This window comes from Eubalaena glacialis, chromosome 10 (assembly GCF_028564815.1).
Source record: "Eubalaena glacialis isolate mEubGla1 chromosome 10, mEubGla1.1.hap2.+ XY, whole genome shotgun sequence".
Taxonomy (NCBI): Eukaryota; Metazoa; Chordata; class Mammalia; order Artiodactyla; family Balaenidae; genus Eubalaena; species Eubalaena glacialis.
Genome location: NC_083725.1, coordinates 69,494,482 through 69,517,065, shown reverse-complemented (window position 1 = coordinate 69,517,065; position 22,584 = coordinate 69,494,482). Strand labels below are relative to the sequence as shown.

The 22,584-nt window shown below is 40.4% G+C and overlaps 1 protein-coding gene across 3 annotated transcripts in view; it reads right to left on the bottom strand.

Annotated features, from left to right (window-relative positions):
- FAM168A (family with sequence similarity 168 member A) overlaps nt 1-22,584 on the bottom strand; it is a 213,112-nt gene that overhangs the window by 52,658 nt on the left and 137,870 nt on the right. For all 3 annotated transcript variants that reach the window (XM_061201274.1, XM_061201276.1, XM_061201275.1), the window contains one exon: nt 13,665-13,752. In XM_061201274.1, coding sequence (XP_061057257.1) covers nt 13,665-13,752 — 88 coding nt within the window. The remainder of the gene's footprint in view (nt 1-13,664; nt 13,753-22,584) is intronic.

Here is a 22,584-nt window from a genome sequence, read left to right as displayed (position 1 = left end):
GGGTTAATTATAATTTAAGATAAATACTATACTAAATACCATTCAGGGTTAAGTATAATTCAGTATAAGTACTAAATTATATTTCCATTAACTAAGAATCATAACTAATAGAAAATTAAATTAAATTGCATGAGCTTATTTAGCAGGAAAAGGGAACACACTCACTCGAGGTGGCTATGGCTTATCCCTAACTTTTCATAGGAGGATCCTTGTGAAAAGGTTTTCCATGGTTTCCTATTGATCTTGCCCAAGAATATCAGGAGCCCTAGGGCAAGAAGACCTGGGCTGACAGAAGCTACTGTCACTGTAGGAGAGGGTTCTGAGTAAGGGTACTGAGTTCACCTCACCTTCCTTGTTTCTGAACTTTTCATTAATACCAGGGATTCCAAGAAGGGGCACAGAAAATTGTGTTCAAGAAGAGGCAAAAGAAATAGATTAAGGGAATGAGTTAGCCAGTAGTTTTATAATGAAAGAAATCTAATGAAAATGTATAGATTAATGCCCAGAATGTTAGAGCTGGAAGGGAAATTGCTAAATAACTCACGTAAGTCCCTCATAGCCTGGATGGGAAGTGAAGGCAAGACTTGCCCAGTGTCTTGCAGTTATTAGTAGCAGAACCAGACCTGGAACTGAGAACTCCACCTCATGCTTCAAGACCTAGTTCCATGCTTGACTTCTCAGAACCCTTTCCTGATAACAACCTCTGACAGAGTTATGGCCCCTCCCCTATGCCCACTTTGTTTCCACAGCAATTTGTACATCTATTTATTATGTTAGGCTCTTGGAATATAGTGGCACATCCCTCTGAGACAGCATGTCTCACTGTACTGTAACTGTCTCCTTACATGTCTCACTGTACTGTAACTGTCTCCTTACATGTCTGTGTCTTTCCCCTTCTTACAGATCTGTACTGGTTAAGGTAGCGAGTCCACGGAGAGGCAACATACACAAAGGACACAGAGTCATTGCATGTATGTGTCTTCACAAAATTGATAATCTTACAATTTGAAGAATAGAGGATATAAGAAACTGGAAGGTGAGAGCTCATCCTGACCAGTTCATTTAGCTCCCCCTGCCTGTGGCAAGAGAACCCTCTTGTCAAACAAAATCTCACCTGGAAGTTTACATATAAAATCGGCCTGAGCAGACATCTACTGGAGGGGAAGGGAGCACGTATTTTGCTTAACCCCGCCCTTTAATAGCTCCTAAGGCATCTTGAGGAGCAACCTCCTCATTTTTAAAAAATTTATTTATTATTCTTTTATTGAAGTATAGTTGGTGCACAATATTATATGTTACAAGTGTACAATATAGTGAGTCATAATTTTTAAAGGTTATAGTCCATTTATAGTTATTATAAAATATTGGTTATATTCCCCATGTTGTATAATATATCCCTAACCTCCTCATTTTTTGAATGAGCAAGCTGAGCCAAAATAAAGGAATCTTTAAGTTATAGGCCTTCCCCTCATTCAGAATGGGATAGAGGTCAGAGAAGAGTCTTTAGAGCCCAGCAAAACTGTACTGAAATCCTCTTTAACCTTGGAAAAGTCATTTAACCTCCCTGCACCAGTTTTTTCATCTATAAAACTGAATAATAGCATCTATCTTGTGGAATGTTAGGAAGATTAAATGAGATGAACTATATAAAGCACCCAGCTCATATCTGGTATAACTTCTTACTCAATGAATAGTCACTATAGAACTAATATTATTAGATTCAGGGCTGGAACCTGGTGTTCCCCAGTGCTCTGTTCAGCAAACCTGCTGCCTATCCAAGAAAGTATTTCCAGAGGAAAGACATGAGGGCTAGCACCCTGGAGGGTGGCAAAGCAAGTCTGAAATACCTTAAAGCAAAAAACCTTAAATGAAATCTCTTCAGGCATAAAAGCACGTAAATCTTGCTTCAAAGCTCTCAGCATGCTAATGAATAAAGATTTTTTTTCACCAGGGTAGAAGACAGGAAACAAAGTGAGCTATAGGACAGTATTTCCATCATTTAATAGAAATATGCCAATGACTAAATACACTGTTGTTACTTCAGCTAATTCTGAAAATCTGTCTGTCACTGTGAACAAATACATGGAAAGCACACGTTTCCTACCATCAAGCAGGATGATGGCTATTCTTTATTTGCAAAAAATATTGGATGTATTAAGACCTTACCTGGAAAAGAAAAAAAAATCCTTGCCTTATATTTTCTTTTATGCAATGGTAACAAACCTTTATTTTATATGATACCATGTTTGTTTGTTTGTTTGTTTTTAGGATACCTATACTGGGAGTGATGTCCTGGAAGATGTCAGAATAGGAAGCTCCAAAAATCCGTCTCTCCACCAAACCCGAACTGGCAGAAACTGTCTGAAGTAACTATTTCAGAACAGGAGTCTAGTCAAAAAACTTGCAGCATCCAGAGGGAGCTTGATGTAGAGGCTAGTAAATCTCAGTTAATTTCAGTCTTTTGCCCAGCAGCTACCATGCCCCTTCCCACAGGCAGGCAGCAGTGGGGGTGAAGGCCTGAGTTGCTGGCATGGCCTGCTGGAGCTAGAGCTGGCCATAATGACCTTGTCCTCTAAATACTGGGTTTATTTATGTGTTGATTGCTGATTGCTGCTTTTGCTGGCTGAGGGACCAGCACAGAGGCTAACAGCCACGGTTCAACCTCAAAGGGCTAAAGTTTATTCTAGGGGATTTAAGGAGACAAATGTTGAATGGATAAACAAAATGTGGCATAAATGGAATATTAACCAGCCATAAAAAGGAATGAATTTTTATATATGCTACAACATGGATGAACCTTGAAAACACTATGCTAAGTGAAATAAGCCAAATAAAAGGCAAATTGTATGATTCCACTCATGTGAGATATCTAAAGTAGGCAAATTCATAGAGGCAGAAAGTAGATTAGAGGTTACCAGGGGCTGGACGGAGGGGAAAGGGAGAATTATTATTCCATGGATACAGAATTTCTGTTTGGGGTGATGAAAAAGTTCTGGAAATAATGAGTATGTTTATACAACATTGTGGTGTACTTAATGCCACTAAATTATACACTTAAAAATGGTTAAAATGGTAAATTTTATGTATATTTTACCACAATAAATAAAGTAAAAAAATTTTTTTTACATATACTTATTTTCCACTTAAGGTAACACAAGCTATAAGACCTTGGGAAAGTTACTTAACATAGTTGAACCTTATTCCCTCATATGTAATAGCTCTTCCTTTGACAGTTATCATGAGAATTCACAACAATGTTTATAAAGTGCCTGGCACTCCATTTGACAGTCATTAATGGTAGTTATTACTATAAAATAATTACCTACAGCAACAGTAGTTTATAATTAATATAAACATAATGATAATAACTTAATTCAATGAATATTTAATGAGTAACTAACTGCCTGCTCTCTTCCAGGCACAGGAGGTTCTTGACTTTTATACTTAAGGAGCTCACAGTCTAGAAAGACATGAAATTAATGAACAACTTCTTCAGAGAACAGGAAGCCAAGAGGAGCAGGGGCATAATAACCCAATGCCAACACTTCTTTCTTTGGGGGAAAACACTGCTTTCTTTCCTACCAAAGTGGGAAATCATTTTGTGACCCAGGCAAGTAAATCAGTCACAAGCAAAGAGCAAATCAGTTTAATGTGCCTGATTCTTGCCCAGACAAGATTTAATCCATTTGCTTTCTGTACTGACATCACACATAATGTATCAGAGGCAGACACACTGCTTGTGTTCCCTTTAAAACCCAGAGAGGCCTTGCCTGACAGCCTGGTGTAGTGGGAAGTACACTGGAATTGGATTTAGATTCCAGTAAACCTAAGCTCTAGTCTTGGCTTTGCCACTTACAAGCAGTAAAAACTTGTACACACTTATTGATCTTTCTTAGTCTTTCTTCATCTGTAAAATGAGTATTTCAATAAAAATTTCTACCTCATACAACTGTTATAAGGATTCAATGAAATTACAAATGGTAAAGTTGTAAAGTATTTTACTTCTTATCTATTATTACATGGGGTTCTGTGGACCCTTGTTTTCTAAAGCTTCAGAGAAAATTTGGTATAGGCGAGTCAAATTTTTTTCTTCCGGTTTTATTGAGATATAATTGACATACAGCACTGTATAAGTTTAAGGTGTACAGCATAATGATTTGACTTACATACATCATGAAATGGTTATCACAATAAGTTTAGTGAACATCCATAATCTCATATAGATACAAAATTAAAGAAATAGAAAAAAATATTTTTTATTTGTGATGAGAACGCAGGATTTTCTCTTAATAAATTTCATATATAAAATACAGCAGTGTTAACTATATTTATCATGTTGTACATTACATCCCTAGTACTTATTTATCTTGTAACTGAAAGTTAATTTTGTTTTTAGAAGTCAAATCTGGCTTTGTTAGCAAAGAAGCTGAGACCCAAAGTAAGCCAGTCCAAAGCTGACTACATAGGTAACGTAGGAGGTTTGAGGATACCTATTCCTTTCTAAGAAGCTCGAAGGAATTGTTAGACTTCAACTATCATTGTCCTAAAAAAGAAAATTTGCTATAAACCAAGTAGGCAAGGGGAGAAGATCCCTTTTGTTTTCTCTGAGGATCTCTGTTGTCTCTTCATAACTCATAAGGAGAAAAATCCCCCTGTTCCATCTGGTCCATCCAAAGGGTTGACCAGTCACAACAGATCATCCAAATTAAATTCTCTGAGCCTCAGTTCATTCACCGAGCCTCAGTTCATTCACCCACAAAGCAAGAACAATCTCTCCCACACTGGCAACCTGTCCCAGACTCTTCCTGCCATGGCAGAGGGCTACTCATTAGAAAGGGCAGCCAGATCAAATAAGTCTTTCCCTCAACCCCATCTCATAATTCTCTGATGTGACCCCGTCCCCTCCCCTCTTCTTCTCTCTCCCTCCCTCCCTCTCTCCTTTCCTTCCTTCCTTTCTTTCTCTTATCCTTCACTTCTCCCTTTGAAATTTACCGAGAATCTACTCTGTACCCATCTTTGTGCTAGGCTCTGGGGATATAATGATGACTAATAAAACAATGGCTACTAATGTTTTAGTACCTAATGAGAGCCTAACTACATACCAGATGTTTATATATACATATTCATTCTTGGAAATAAAGAAGCAGCATAAAGTAAGTAGAAAGAGAACTAGATTGGCTGCCAAAGTTTTGGTTTCTACTTCCAACTTTGATATTTGTCCATCCATTTACCTAAAAAATATTTAGACAATATTCATGGTATGCCAGGGGCAAGCTGGGTACTAGTAAATCAGATACTGAATTCACTGTGAACTGTAATAAGTTCTTTCCTTAGGCACTTGTAAGACCTCAGATTCCTCATCTGAGAATAAGATTGTACTTGATGACCTCTAATGAAATTATAGCTCTAAATGAAAACATAATGACAGCCACCATCTGGACTGAGAATATAGATAGATAAGATGAGCAGAAGATGGGCTGGAGAGATCTGAATGGTCAGGTCATAAAAATCTCCTATTGCAAGCTAAGAAGTTTCGACTTTATCCAAAGGACAGTGAAGAATCATTAAAGGGTTTTAAGCACTTGAGTGATGTGGTCAAATTTTCAAGTTAGAAAAATGATTTTAGTTGATTTGTAAAGAATGCACTGGGGAGAAGGTATGTGATAGGAGTCAGAAGGACCAGTTAGGGGGCAGTGTAAATAATCCAAGAAAGAGTAATAATGGCCTGAATGAGAAAGGTTGGGAAGGATGGGGAAGAAAGATCTAATCTGAGAAACATAAAGGTATTTATTTATTTACTTATTTATTTATTTTGAAAGGGAAAACTTGACTATTTAGTACTTTTTTTTTTTTTGGCTGCATTGGGTCTTCGTCGCTGCGCGTGGGCTTTCTCTAGTTGCAGTGAGCGGGGGCTACTCTTCGTTGCGGTTGGCAGGCTTCTCATTGTGGTGGCTTCTCTTGTTGCGGAGCACGGGCTCTAGGCATGTGGGCTTCAGCAGTTGTGGCACACGGGCTCAGTAGTAGCATAACCTTGGGAAAGCTCATCCCCAGTCATTTTATCTGGAAAATAAGGGCTATCTCCCCAGACTTGTTATAAGAAATAAATAGGGAAAAAACCCACAAAAGTTCTTTGCAAAGAACAAAGTACAAATGTCAGTTAGTCTTAAAACCTCCACCAGGTGATCCTTAACAGAGAAGGGTGAAAGGTACAGGGCCTGGGTCACTGGAGAGATTTTTTTTAAAAACCTTACTGATATATCAGATTATTCATTGTACTTGCAGACTGTCAGCTTAATTATTAAGGTCCTCTAGCTGATAAACTGCCGTGTCAAATACAAATCTGCTTTTTTCTAACTTTTTTTTTTAAATTTATTTTTGGCTGCATTGGGTCTTCGTTGCTGCGCGAGGGCTTTCTCTAGTTGTGGCAAGTGGGGGCTACTCTTTGTTGTGGTGCGTGGGCTTCTCATTGTGGTGGCTTCTCTTGTTGTGGCGCACGGGCTTCGGTAGTTACGGCACATGGGCTCAGTAGTTGCGGCACACGGGCTCAGTAGTTGCGGCATGTGGGCCCTAGAGCACGTGGGCTTCAGTAGTTGTGGTGTGTGGGCTCAGCAGTTGTGGCTCGCAGGCTCTAGAGAGCAGGCTCAGTAGTTGTGGCGCACAGGCTTAGCTGCTCCGCAGCACGTGGCGTCTTCCTGGGCCAGGAAACCTGTGTCCCCTGCATTGGCAGGCGGATTCTTAACCACTGTGCCACCAGGGAAGTCCCCAAATCTGCTTCTTAAATTGACTTTATTTTTTTAAGTAAAGAAAGCATTCTAGGGGAAAACAAACTCGTGAAAAACGCTAGTGAAGTATTTGAACAGGTCGATTTCCTAGCTTTGCAACCTTGAGGGTCATGTCTTTTGTGGGGGGTATATGAAGTATTTAACATGTTTGCTGCATGCTGAAACCAGGAAATGCATTTAGGGCTCAGAACAGGAGTGGGGAGAGCATGTGAGCTGGTCTGGGCCAGCAGAAGACTGGGAAGTGGACAGGACAGGATGTTGACAAGCAAGGTTTTCAAGGATAAAACCTTGGTTGTTACTCTGTGGTAGACAGACAATGAATATACCGACCCAGAATGGGAAGACCTCGGTACAAGACCTAGCTCCAACACTTTCCTCAAACACTTCTCCACCTTCTCACCTATAAAATGATGGGTTAGTGTAAGGGGGTCCATCTGTCCTCACATTTCAGAATTCTTTTCTAATTGGGTTTTTGAAACTTCACTACAAGTCAATGGTTGGCCCTGTTACATTTATTACTCTCAGCTGTCTTGTAAAGAAGGCATTCCTAGTCCTTTTTCTTTTTGCAAAGGATATACCAAGGCCCAGAAAGTTTAATAATTTATCTGATGTCACATAGTTTTTAAGGGGCAGAATCAGGTCTGTAATCTAAGTCACTAACTCCATATCCCATATTCTTTTCCCTACAGAGGTATACTCATTGCTGTGCATTGTGATAACCATTAACTGAGTGTCAACTATGAGCCTGCTGCCAGAGACTTTATAAACATGGACCCATGAACCAACCATCTGTATAGATCATTATCCCATTTCACAGTTGAGGAAACTGAGATTCAGAAAGGTTAAATAACTCACTCAAGCTCACGCAGCTAATCAGTGGCAGAGCCTAGATTCTACTCCAGATCTGATAGGTTCCAAAACCTGTCCTCTCTTCAGCACATATACCAGACCTCTGGTGATCCTTGGACACTCTCACTATTAGAATATTTTAAGAAAAGAAGAGAAAAAGACAGAAGAGAAAAACAGAGAATGTTTTGGTCTTGACTTCATTTCAAACTTCTAGCAGAGAAACATTTCTGAGGCCTTTCAGAAAAAGAAATGTCCAGTCTGTAAAAAGCCCATTGTCAAGGTGAATCTATGTGAAGCATATTCAAGTGTTCACTGTACTTACTATCTTTATTGTCAGCTGGAGCTGCCACAACAAAATACCATAGACTGGGTGGCTTAAACAACAGAAATTTCTTTCTCACAATTCTGGAGGCTGGAAGTATGCGATCAGGGTGCCAGCCTGGTTGAGTTATAGTGAGGGCTCTCTCTTCCTGGTTTGCTGATGGCAGCCTTCTTGCTGTGTCCTCCCACGGCAGAGAGAGAGCTCTGGTGTCTCTTCCGCTTCTTATAAGCATACTAATCCCACTATGAAGGCCCCACCCTCATGACCTCATCTAAACCTAATTATCTCCCAAAGGCCCCGTCTCCAAATACTATGACATTGAGGGTTAGAGCTTCAACATATGAATCTGGGGGGACATAAACATTCAGTCTACAACACTATCTACACGTTCAGTATTTGAAAGTATAGGAACAGATTATATTCTCTAGATTCACTTTTCCAAGGTGTTCAAGGAGCTAGTTATAAGCACTTCATAGGATTACTGCAAGTATAAAAATAAATAGTCTGTAAAACACTGAGTTCAATTTTTGGCACACAGTAAGTGCTCAGTAAAAGAGCTTTTAAAAGGAGGGAGACAGAGAGAGAGAGAGAAAGAGAGAACACTGTCAATTGGCTAGAAGACAGCTGTTCACTGGAATACATTGTATTGCTGTGATATTGTGACATAATAAGTATATATTTGGTTTTCATCCCTGTTCTTGGCACAAGGTTCCTAAAAACCCTTGAAATTTCCTAAGTGATAACAGCAATAAAGATGTCTTTTTGTTGTTTTTTGTCCACGCTGCATGGCATGCAGGATCCTACGGCCCGACCGGGGATCAAACCCCTGCCCCTGCATTGGAAGTGCAGAGTCCTAACCACTGGACTGCCAGGGAATTCCCAAAGGATGTCTTGATATTCATGACAAACCCCTTTCAACCACACAGGAGTTTATGTTAATAAGGTAACTTTTGGAAAGCACCTAAGGATGGGGGCTAGTTGCCAAGGAAACCAAGCATGTTACTGAAGATTTGAAACTTTCAGTCCCACCCCTCCTCTTGACCTCTGGGGAGAGGAGAGGGGCTGCAGGTTGAATGAATCAGCAATGGCCAATCATACCTATGTACTGAAGCCAACATAAAAACCAAAAAGGATGAGAGCTTCTAGGTTGGTGAACATGTGGAGGTGCTGGGAGAGTGGCACCCTCTAGAGCAGCGGTCCCCAACCTTTTTGACATGAGGGACAAGTTTCGTGGAAGACAATTTTTCCACGGACGGGGGGTGGGGTGCTCAGGCAGTAATGCGAGCTATGGGGAGCGACAGATGAAGCTTTCGCTCGCTGGCCTGCAACTCACCTCCTGCTGTGCGGCCCGGTTCCTAACCGGCCTGGACCTGTAGTTGTCCATGGCCGGGGGGTTGGAGACCCCTGCTCTAGAGGATCCACATTCCTTTCTGCATACATTGCCCTATGCATCTCTTCCATCTGCCTGTTCCTGAGCTACATCCTTTTATAATAAACCAATAATCTAGTGAGTAAACTGGCTTCCTAAGTTCTGTGAGCTGCTCTGGCAAATTAATTGAACCCAAGGAGGGGGGTTATGGGAACCTCTGATTTATAGCCAATCAGTCAGAAGCACAGGTCACAACCTGAACTTGTGATTGGCATCCGAAATGAGGACAGTTTTGCGGGGCAGAGCTCTCAACCTCTGAAATGACGTTATCTCCAGGTAGACAGTGTCAGAATTGAGTTGAACTGTAGGACACCCAGCTGGTGTCAGAGAACAGCTTGGTGTGGGGAAAGAACCCGCACATTGGAATTAGTGTCAGAATTATAACTGCAAAGCTGTATTTTATTTCCCTCTTACATTTCAGAGAGAATTTCAAATCAGGAATTTTCCCAACTTCTCTATTCCCTGTGTCCACCACCCCATTACCCCTGAAGCAGATGATAGCACAATGGACTTGACCCTCCACTCCTACTGCCCCCTTCCCAGTCTACCCCAAATTGCCGGCCAGGAGCAGGCTCCTAGCTCCTCAAAGGTGAGGCTCCCTAGTCCTAGAAACTGAAAAGACAACCCTCTCCCCTAGCTTATCACTGGAAGCAGTGAAAGAAGCACATATTTTAAGACAAATCAGCTTGCTATAACACAAAGCATATCACTTTAATATCATAAAGATCCAAGTTCAAATCTTTCCTCATCCTTCAGAAGCTACATATACTGGCCAAGTAATACAACCTGAATTAAACTACCAGTTACTTTGCTAAAAGAAGAGTACTATGGGGTTTATGATTAAGATTATAATTAATATATATAAAGTACCTAGTATGTGCTTGCCAAATGGTAATTAACACTCTTTAACATAACCATTATTGTTACTAACAATAATAACAAATGTTTACTCTAAAGCATTGTATTTGGCATTTGTTTACAGATTATCTCACTTGGGTCTTTATTTCTTGCAATGTGGAGGAAAAGATAACCTGAAAATCTGCCTACTCCGTAACACTTAGAAAAGCTGGATAAAAAGTAAAACAAACAGTTTATGTTATATAACAAACACAGGCAGACTTGAGATTTTAGGAAAGAAAAAAATCTCCAGGGTCAAAAAATGAAATGAAAAATCAGGAACTCTCACAGTGAGCTGATATTGGGATGCTCTGGGAAGGTTTTTTGGTCTGGGCAATCAAAGGGCTTGCTTTTCATAGCTATGGCGGGGATGGGAGATGAGGCTCTGGGCCTTGGAGAAACCAAGAGCTGGAACTCAAATTCCCCTGCATAAAGCTGAGAATTTAGAGAAGTCATAAGTCAGTTTAAAAGAAAAAAAATTTGTCTGAAAAGTAGAGAGACAACAGGAAGCTAAGGGTAAAAAAGAAAGTTTCCTGAAGAATTTGAAACCTTGGCCTGTGTGAAGTTTGAATTTATTCTACTTATGTGGAGTTTATACTATCTGTGTAGTCTTAGAATCCCAGCAGAAAAATTAACTTAAAACATAGTTCCAGGGACTTCCCTGGTGGCACAGTGGTTAAAAATGCGCCTGCCAATGCAGGGGACACAGGTTCGATCCCTGGTCTGGGAAGATCCCACATGCAGCAGAGCAACTAAGCCCGCGAGCCACAACTACTGAGCCCACATGCTGCAACTACTGAAGGCTGCGCACCTAGAGTCCATGCTCCACAACAAGAGAAGCCACTGCAATGAGAAGCCCATGCACCACAACGAAGAGTAGTTCCCGCTCGCCGCAACTAGAGAAAGCCTGAGCGTAGCAACGAAGACCCAACTCAGCCAAAAAACCCCATAGTTCCGGGCTGATAATGATCTTCAGTGATTAGTAGAAACAAAGACAATCCTCCCTCTCTCCCTATGGAGTACTAATTATCTCATTTAATTCTCACAACTATCCTGTGAAATAGATAATATTATCTCAATTTATAAAATAAATTTAAATTTAGGGAGGTTAAGCAACTTGTCCAAAGTCATCTAGCTATTATCTGAAAGAGCTGGGATTTGAACTTGATTGTTGTTCATTCAGTTGAAACACATTTATCAATATATCATACTGCCTAATCTTCTTTGTGCAAATCAATAGATAAATGCAACTGTTTCTTCTCAGGTTTAACAACTCAGTAAGAATGAATGCAGCCAGAATCACAGGAAACCTGAAGGATTCCCCTGGGCTCTGTCTGCCAAAGCAGCTCAGTCCCCTCTGGCAAAGGAACTTAGATTGCTGGATACTCTGAACCAGGAAGAGAAAAAGCAACGGGCTCCCTGAGCTAGTGGGGCATGGGATACTGCCCATGGATCCTGGTTAGTAAAATTAATTGTATTAGAATAAACATACAATAGAAGTCCAAAGAGAACATATTTACTATTAGGGTTAAATCAGGACAATAAAGCTGTTGTGATAAGCACAAACATATGAAATTGAAAATCAGTGATGACAGCTTAGTCATATCAGGCTCAATCTCCAATATATTTCTGAATGTTATTTGGGTTGCATAGCATTGAGAAAATCCTGATTTACAAGCATAAGTAGCTGCAAATGTTAGCAGTTTTTTTTTTAAATAAACACACATTCTTAGAAGCTTAAGCTAACACACTGATCATCTTATGTGTATGCATGCTTTATAAAAATAGTTCTAAATATTTTTCAAAAATCAAATCAAATATTTGAGGATGTTCTGAAGCCACACACCTCCTCCCCCCCCATGCCCCCCAGCCAGTGTTCCTACAGAACAAAATTTGGAACAACCAGACAAAAAGTTCTCTGAGATCCCTCCATTCTCAGTCTAGGAGGCTATTCAGCATACATGGTAAAGCGCAAATTTATAAAAAGGAACCAGTACATTCCACCCCCTGCTCTCTTCCAGGGTGAAACTCTCAACCCTCCCACCTCTAATCCTGCCACCAAGACCATTATTACTCTACTTTTTGAGCTCCAATTCACATTTTTCCCCTTTTTCTACTCTTTACTCCAGCTGTACTGACTGTACCCTGACCATACCTTCTTACCTCCATGTGTTCATTCATACTGTTATCTTCACCTTGGATTTATATTCATTACATTTTTGAAGGCTCATGATACGCTAAGCACCATGCTAGACAATTTACATACATTTTCTCATTACCTTCCATTATGATACATCCTACCCATCTTTATTTACTTGTAAATAATAACCATTAAGTACTTACTTTATGCCATATATTATATGATGAGTGCCTTACACTAGCTCACTTAATCCTTGCAGCAGCCCATGAAACAGGGTAATACTATTGCCCTCATTTTATAATGAGAACACCGAGGCTCTGGAAAGTTAAAAAGCTTGGCCAAGGACTTCCCTGGTAATGCAGTGGTTAAGAATCCGCCTGTCAATGCAGGGGACACAGGATTGAGCCCTGGTCCGGGAAGATCCCACATGCCCCATAGCAACTAAGTCCATGCGCCACAACTACTGAGCCTGCGCTCTAGAGCCTGTGCTCCGCAACAAGAGAAGCCACCGAATGAGAAGCCTGCGCACCACAACGAAGAGTAGCCCCCGCTCGCCGCACCTAGAGAAAGCCCGCACGCAGCAACGAAGACCCAACGCAGCCAAAAATCAATCAATCAATCAATTAATTAATTTAAAAAAAAACCTTGCCCAAGGCCAAGTAAGGGAGAGAATTCTCCCTGGAAAAGTGCTGCCTGAGCTCAGAGCCGAGATCTTAAAGGATAAGGTGAAGTTGTCAGGGGACAGTGGCATTCTAGACAGAGGGACAACATACACAAAGGCAGTGCAGTAGTAAACAGCACGGTATGCAGTCAGGAAAAAGATCAGCCTTCAGAATCAGCAGACCTGGGTTCAAATACCTATTTTTGTTTGTGGCCTCTTACTGCAACTGTTGTTTCTCATCTGTGCAATGGTGATAATAAACCACACCCTGTACAACTACTTCTAAGATTAAAGTTAAACATGATATGTAAAAGTGCCCAGTGCAGGGCTAGGCCCATGGTAGGTACTCAATAATAAATAAATGTTACCTCCCTTCCTTTCCCCTAGTTGGCAATTCAATAGACCATGATCTTAAGAATGTCATTTCCATCTGCACTAGACCCCAGACATGTCTCCCTTCTACAAGTTCCCAAGCTTTACTAGGGCTTTTGGAGGCGCAGTATACCAAAAGTCATTCACAATGTTATGAGATAACATCCTTACCCACCACTTCTCAAAATGAGAGCCATTCCCACACCACTCACCTGTGTAGGCCATGTTCTTAGGGTTGCCATAAGGAGCCCCAGGCTGCACGGGGCTATAAACAGGGTTCATTGTGGACAACTGAGAATCCTATGGAGACACAAACAACAACAACAAAAAAACAGCGTTGATTAATGATTGCTCATTCTCCCTGACATCAACTTCCGATCTATAATCTTCAGGTTACACTCATAGAGAAGCAACACGGTATAGTAGAAAAGAGGACTACAAAAAAGGCATTTGTTTGTATTTGGCCCTATGCTAGACACTTTTCCCATTGTACACATGAAGATACTGAGAGGCAGAGAGGTGACACAATTTGCCTAATGTCAACCCTGGCCTTTTGATTCTCAGTTCAGTACTAGTCCCACTATCCCACAGATGCCTCTACCATGAGTATACTGTGTGGCATTGGCCAAGTCCCATCCCCTCTCTGGGCTTCAGTGTCCTGATGTAAAATCAATTACTTTAGGCTCTCTGAGGCCCTTTCTAATTCTAAGGATGCTAGCCTAGGAGCTAGGAAAGGATGCAATTCTACTCTTCACCAGGGGAGCCCAAGTACCTGGTGATAAACACACAGACTGCTGGAAGAGCAGCAAGTTTGTCACCCACCTTTTGCACTTACAGAGGACAGGATACTAGTTACTAGCAGTTTTGGAAAAAAATGGGAATTTACCGCCATTGATCATTTTAATGCAAGCAAGGAAACACAGCCAAGATCTCTTTCAAAGCTTATTCAAGGGAAAGAAACTTGGAAATTTGTGTGCAATAAGTATCACCTGCACAAGTGATCTGTTAATTATCTTAATGAAGCACGTCCTCCATTCTGATTAATGGAAAATCTGTCATTAAGCTCTATTACCCAGCCAATTTGTCCCACCTTGTTTAGGGAACCAACTCTGACACACAGGCCAACACATGTTTGAAAATGTCTCCAAATATATTATTTACACTTCATAAAAATCAAACAATTCCCTCCTAACTAGGCTCACATGATAGATGGGCAATTTTTTAGGTCATTAACTTCTCCCATAGCACCTCAGGATAGGAAACAAGTCAAATGTTGAAGACAGGCAGCTGGCTTGATGACGATTGCTCTGAGATTAATTACTCTGTCCAGGGTTCTGGAATGAGAGGTGGAGGAAAGATGGGTTCCCAAAGAGAGGAAGGTGGGGCAGTCACACAGGCAAAAAAGGAAATGATGTTGGTCAAATTCAGAGGATAGAACTTGAAATGTACCCAATGCGCAGCCCTGCCAAATCACCCCAGGGCAAGAGGCTAGATTAAACTACCACCAGTTGACAAACTGAAACTAGAACAATTTGAGGATAAAAGTTACAGGAGATATACACATTCCAGCACAATTTAAGGAAAAAACACGCAGCCAGAGTTGTCCAAGAATACAGCCAAGTACACCCTCTCTAAATATAAGCACTCTCCTGGCAAGGTGCTAAGAAAATTAAGAGAGTTCACAAATGTTAAAATATACTGCAAACTATAAAGTGGCATGCAGATGTAAATGATGACGGTGATTGCCTTGGATCTCTCTTCTACCCGACCGGTTCTCTGCTAAATAAGCCAGAGTAAGGAAGACTGTGCTAAGCAGCACAACGGGCCCTGTAAACATCTGAGCACTCTCCTACGGAGAAGGTACTCTGTGCTGCTGATTGGACAAAGTTAGAAATTGCTTTTCATAACCAAAGAAGCTCATCAGTTTTGAAACTGGTCTCCTGCTGCTCCAAAACGAGGGCCACAGTCTCAGGAGACCATGCCTGAGTAGCACTTCACAACAGCATGGATTCCAGTCTCAACTAATGACTGGCAGAAATGAGATCTGCCAGGGGTTCAGAACTTGGAATAAGAATAAGACAGCCACTTCTGGGGAGTGGCTCACAGGCAGACAGGGTTCCTGGCTTTCACGGGAAGGTCAGCCTTTTACGACAGAATCCACACATTGTTAATAGTTTCAGGGACAGGCTAAAAATGAGTAGGAAGATCACAAGCTCTACAATCAGGCAGATTTAGGTTAAAATCCTAGAACTGCCACATACCAAATGTGGGACCATAGGCAAGTCCACTAACTTTCCTGAGTATCAGTTTCCTCTAGCCTCAAAATGGAAAAGAATAACACATTCTTTGTAGAGTTGTTGTAAGGCTTTTGTGTTTTTTTTTTTAAAGCTAGGTTTACTGAGGTATAATATACATACAGTAAAATTTACTCCTTTTAGGTATACAGTTCTATGAGCCCTGAAAAATGTATATAGTTGTACAAACATCACCACAATTAAGATACAAAGTATCTTCATCACCCCCAAAAGTTCTCTCATCTTTGTCGTCAATACCCTGCCCACAACTCCCAGCTGTGGCAACCACTGATCTGTTTTCTGTTGTTGTTTTGTGTACTCACATATAAACTTTTATTTTAACAGATGAAAAAAGTGAGGCTGAAAAAAGGCAAATGAACAGTCCAATGGATCAAAGACCTAAATGAGAGAGCTAAAAACATAAAACTCTTAGAAGAAAGAAGAAAAGATAGCCTAAACCTTTGTGACCTCGGATTTGGCAATGGTAATTATGATACCAATAGCACAAACAACAAAAGGAAAAAAATAGATAAAATGGACTCATCAAAACTAAAAACTTTTGGGACTTCCCTGGTGGTGCAGTGGTTAAGAATCCACCTGCCAATGCAGGGAACATGGGTTTGAGCCCTGGTCCGGGAAGATCCCACATGCCGTGGAGCAACTAGGCCCGTGAGCCACAACTACTGATCCTGCACTCTAGAGCCCGTGAGCCACAACTACTGAGCCCGAGAGCCACAACTACTGAAGCCACGCACCTAGAGCCCATGCTCCGCAACAAGAGAAATGCACCACAACGAAGAGTAGCCCCCGTTCTCCGCAACTAGAGAAAGCCTGCGTGCAGCAACGAAGACCCAACGCAGCCAAAAATAAATACATAAATAGATAAATGTATTAAAAAAAAACGGCAAGGAAAACTAAAAGCTTTCGTGTATTAAAGGACACCATCGAGAAAGTGAAAGACAACCCACAGAATGACAGAAGATTTTTGCAGATCATTTACATAAGGGATTTGTATTTAAAATATATAAGGAACTCTTAGCTCAATAATAAAAAGGCCAATAACCCAATTTAAAAAATGGGAAAAGAATCTCAACATACATTTCTTCAAAAAAGTTATATACATGGCCAATAAGCACATGAAAAGATGCAAATTGAAACCACGAGATACCACTTCACATACACTAGGATGGCTATAATCAAAAAGATAATAAAATGTGTTGGCAAGGATGTGGAGAAATCTAGACCCTTATACAATGCTGGTGGGAATGTAAAACGATATGGCCACTTTGGGAAAACGTCTGACAGTTCCTCAAATAGTTAAACACAGAGTTACCACATGACCCAGCAATGCTGCTTCTAGATATATACCAAAAGAAATGAAAATGTATGAACACAAATGTTCATAGCAGCATTAGTCAAAAGGTGGAAACAATCCAAATGTTCATCTGATGGATAAATGAAATGTGGTATATCCATACAATGGAATATTTGGCAATAAAAAGGAATGAAGTATTGATACATACTACAACATGGATGAACCTTGAAAACATATTAAGTGAAAGAAACCCCTCACAAAAGGCCACATATTCTGTGATTCCATTTTTATGACATGTCCAGAATAGGCAAATCTACAGAGACAGAAAATAGATTTGTTGTTGTCTAGATTAGTTCATGATATATGAAATTCACATCTCTCAAAATAATTATTATAATGCAGTACTCACCCACATCTACTTTCACACACACCTACTTCCTGAACGTTTCTTCCTGATAACTCCATAAGCAATTCAAACTCACAACGTTTAAAAGTAAACTCAACATTCTTCCCCAAGCCCATTCTTCCATCCAGTATTGGCCGTCTCACAGTTACTGACAATCCATCCACCTGGCACTTTAAGCGAGAAACCCTGAAAGTCATCCTAAATTCCTCCCACTCTTTCACACCAATCAATCACCAAGTCCTCATAAACTTACCTTTCTCATTGCTACTGCTCTCTGGTTCAAATTTCAATATCTCTTGTCTGAAATATTAAACAGTCCTAAGAGGACTCTTTTCCCCCATTCTAACCAACTCTAATTAATCCTTGATATTCTTTATTAAAGAATAGGTTGGATAAGGGCATTATTCCCCTCAAAAGCCTTGGGAATAAAATCCCTACTCCTTCACATGGTATAGAAGATCCTCTATGCTCTATCTGGCATGGGGCTCAGGAATCTATGTATTTGTGTTTCCAAGGATATTTTGCTGCCCAGTTTGAAGACACTGCTTGAGACTTTCTATGTCAAATGCCATTTGTCTTACATAAGCTTGATAGAGGAATTGAGATACAGCAGTGAACGAGACTAATAAAAATTCCTGCTTACATTCCAGTTGGGAGGGGGGAGGAAGACACAAAATTTTTTTAAAAAGTAAAATATACTGTATATCAGATGGCAGTAAATGCTAGAGAAATCCTCTGAAGGTGGATAGGGAGTACCAAGAGGAGGAGGTACAATTTTAAATAAGATGGTTAGAGAAAGTGTTATTGAGTGACATCTAAGCAGAGACCTGAAAAAGCTGAAGGAGCAAGCCATGCAGGTCTCTTGAGGGGAAACTGTCCAAGTAGAGAAAACAGCAAAGGCAAATGCCCTTAAGTGGAACCATGTCTGAGAAATAGCATGAAGGCCAATTTAGCTGGAGCACACACAGTGAATGAAAGAGAAAAGAGTAGGCAGTGAGATCAGACAGGTGATGAAGGCCAAATCATGTACAGCCTTGTAGGCCAGTATAAGGATGTTGTTTTTTATTCTAAATGAGATTAGGAGTGTTTCAAGCAGAAGAGTGACTTGATTTGACTTCATTTTAAGAAGATTACTTTGACTGTTGAGCTGAGATCAGAGAGCAGGAAGGCAAGAGGAGAATCAGGGAGATGAGTTAGGATGCTATTAAAATGATCCACATGAAAGGTAATGGTGGCTTGAAATAGGGTGGTAGCAGTGGTGGTGGTGGTGGGAAGTAGTCATATTTTGGGTATAATCTGAAGATCAAGCTGATGGGAATTACTAACAGATTGACTATAGAGTATGAGAGGAAGAAAGACATCAAGGATGACTCCAAAGTTAACTTGAGAAACTGGAATAATAAAAATGCCATTTACTGGGATGAGAACTATGAAAGGAGTATGTTTTGGTGTGAAGGACAGAAATTTGGATTTGGACTTAAATTTGAGATGCCTAAGAATTCTGCTTAAAACAATGGTTGGTATACATGAGCATTCTGTAAAGGTAAACAACCATTACTACTATTATAAATATTACCTCTACTACCAGCAGCTACTATTTATTGAAGATCTACCAGGTGACAAGTACTGTGCTAGCCACTTACCTTATTAGTCCTTATAAGTCTTATAAGATCACAATGATCTTGCAAAACAGGTATTATTTTCACTGTACTATAGGTGGATAAACTTAAGTCCAGAGAAATGAAGCAACTTGCCCAAAGTCTCATAACTAAGAACTGAGAGAATAACCAGTTCTGATTCCAATGCCCAAGCTACTTCCACTGTGCTAGATGAGTTTGAGTTTCCCAGTCTCCCTGGTCTCCCAACCCAGCACTGGTTTCTCCTCTGGAATAGCAGGTCCCTCCCTAACCCTCCTTTAACTCGGGGCCCCTTGTGCTCTGTTTGGACCCTGATGGATCCCACCATGGAGGCAGTTCAAATCTACCTGCTGGGTCCCTGCTGGACACACACAGGCAGTTATGAGAGAATAAAAGCACTGTCTGCCTGACTTCTATTCCTGCCAGCTGTCTAGGATCTTAGCTGCCATATGCTCCCGATCCAACCTGATTTTACTTCTTAAGTAAGACAAGTAAGATAAGTGCCTGCTGTGCAAGTCCCGTCTAGCTCCCTCTCCAGAGCCAAGTATGGAATTTCCCCTGTTCCCTGGGGTTGAACCACAGTAAGTCTACATTACTTGTGTCAGCAAACACAACTCTGCAGTAGCTTCCCACCTTATTCAGAATAAAATCCAAAGTCCTTATAAAGGTCTACAGGACCTTATATGATCTGGTCTCACATGCCCACCTCTCTAGTTGCAACTCCTACCACTATCCCTTGCTTTCTCCACTCCACTCACAATGACCTCCTTGTTCCCTGAACACACATGTATGCTTATGCCTCAGGGTCTTTGCACTTGAGCTTTCCCACACCTAAAATGCCCTTCCCCCAGATATTCAAATGGCATACTCCCTCACTTCATTCAGGTCTCTGCACAAATTTCACCTTGCCAGAAATTACTTCCTTAACCAACCTATCTACAAATAACTCCTACTGTTATTCTCTGTCCCCAATTCCTGCTTTACTTTTCCTATTGACACCAATCACTAACTGATGTATTTTCTTGCGTATTTGTTTATTCTTTCCCCCATTAGAGTTATAAGTTCCATAAGAACAAGGATTCTGTTTATTTTGTCTCATATCCCCAATACCCAGAATATTACCAGCATCTAATGGGCACTAAATGCATAGTTGAATAAATAACGAACCATCCCTCATGCTACTCCAAAAAACAACTCTGGAAAAAGTTTCAAGGTGCTTGGCACTTCTTGGCATATCTCAGTCAACTACTTGGCTTCACATCTCTACAGCATTTACTTCCAATACTCAGAGAAGCCTCTACCGATAGCTCATCTTGGGCAGAACAAGCAATGGTGAGCCAGGTGGTGGCATGATGACTGAGGAAAACAGAGGTGCTAAAGACCTCTCTCCTAGTGGAGCTGGCTTTCATTCCCAGCCCGTTTTGCAAATAGCCTGCTGCTGCCCTCAAAACCACCTGAACTATTTCTTTCAAACCAACAGCAAAATCTATGAGCACAAAATGAGAAGAAAAAAGTTCCAGGGTTGAAGGATGAACACTTGGAAGTACCATATGCACAACAGGTTGCATTGTTTAAAATTAGTGTTGTAGTTTACAAACTACTTAAAAATTTTTAAAGAACTTTACCATTTACAAAGCTTATACAGATGGTCCCCAAATCAGGATGGTTCGCTTAAGATTTTTCAACTTTACAATGGTATCAAAGCAATACGCATTCAGTAGGAACATACTTTGAATTCTGAATTTTGTTCTTTTCCTGAGCTAGTGGTATGCAGCACAAAACTCTCTTGTGATGCTGGGCAGCAGCAGCAGCAGTGAGCTGCAGCTCCAAGTCAGCCATGTGATTGAGGGTAAAGAACCGATTTACACTTGCAACCATTCTGTAAAAATATAACCATCCTGTTTTTCACTTAAAATATAGTATTCAATAAATTACATGAGATATTCAACATTACAAACTAGACTTTGTGTTAGACGATTTTGCCCAACTGTAGGCTGCTGTGTTCTGAGCATGTTTAAAGTAGGCTAGGCTAAACCATGATGTTTGGTAGGTTAGGTGTATTAAATGCATTTTCAATTCACAATGGGTTTATTGGGATGTAACCCCATTGTAAGTTGAGGAAGATCTGTAGTTTACAATGAGATTTTAGCCACTATTTCACCTGATCCTTTGAAGTAATCAACACAAGGACTATTAATTTCATCAGACAAAGAAATTAAAGCTTAAAGTTTTAATGCATATTAGGATGGACACTGTAGGGAAAATATATAGATAGTGTCTGCCCAAAGGAGGTTATGGTCTAGCTAGGGAATTTTAAAAGTTAAATAAAAATAAAGATGCCATAAGTAACACAAGGAGGTGGAACTTCTGGAATACCTAAACTGCTTAGCAAACTCTTCCCTAAAAGCAACAATAAAACTGAACAAGATTGTCAAAAATAACCATTTCCGGCCTCTGAAAATTAACCAAAGGCATACATCAAGTTGAGAAATGTTTATTCAAGAAGAATTACTGAACCATATTAAGAACAGTGAGAATCTGTGGCATTTTAGCCTGAAGCTGCTCCTACCCCACAACCCCCAGCTCCCTGGGGGTAATTCCATCAGGCCAGGCCAAGAGGATGACTCTTGCCAGAGTGGGCTGATTTAATTTGAAGCTGAGTGTAGAAAATTTGCTCTGGATATTGCCCAGAGTCATTGTCAAAAACAACAGAAGGACAATCTGGGGAACAATAGTAAGCTATCCAGGAAGGCCACTACTACAGCTGGCCTAAGGTCATAATGCTAGTTAGGGCAGGCAACAGGCCTGCAGATAAGCCAGAAATTTTAAAGGGAGTGCTGGGGAACAAAAGATAAGACCCACTATGGGATCCCTAGTGATCTATAAGGTTTCATACCTGCTAAAGAGAAACTGGAGAGGTCCTAGCTATCTACTGATCCTATGTGAATGTAAGGTCTTGAACACACTGAAAGTAAAGGTTGGAGCAGAACTGCAAATTGCCTGGACTTTGAATGCATTCCCTGATCAACAAACAAATCCATCAACAAAGGGTAGAAGATTTCCTGGCCTAGGACTGAAGCCAGTCATTGTTGATCACTAATCTATGCTGACCCAGGGGTGACCTTTAAGAAGCCAAGTTTAAAAATTAAAACAATAATTTAAAAAATATGACCAGAATAAACTACTTGCATGTTAAATAAATAATTAAATAAATATGCATGGTTAAAAAGAGAGACATCAGCAGTCACACACTACAAAGGAGACAGATACTACAGAATTGTCTGAACAAGTCACTGAATAAACCAAAAAAAAAAAAAAACACAAAAAAACCCCAGCAACAACCCTCCCATCTGCCAGTGGTGGAAGAGTCTGAATCAAGAGTTGCTATAATATATTATCTAAAACATAGTTTTTCAACAAAAAAAATCATAAAACATGCAAAGAAAGAGGGAAGTGTGACCCATTTACCAGGGGAGAAAA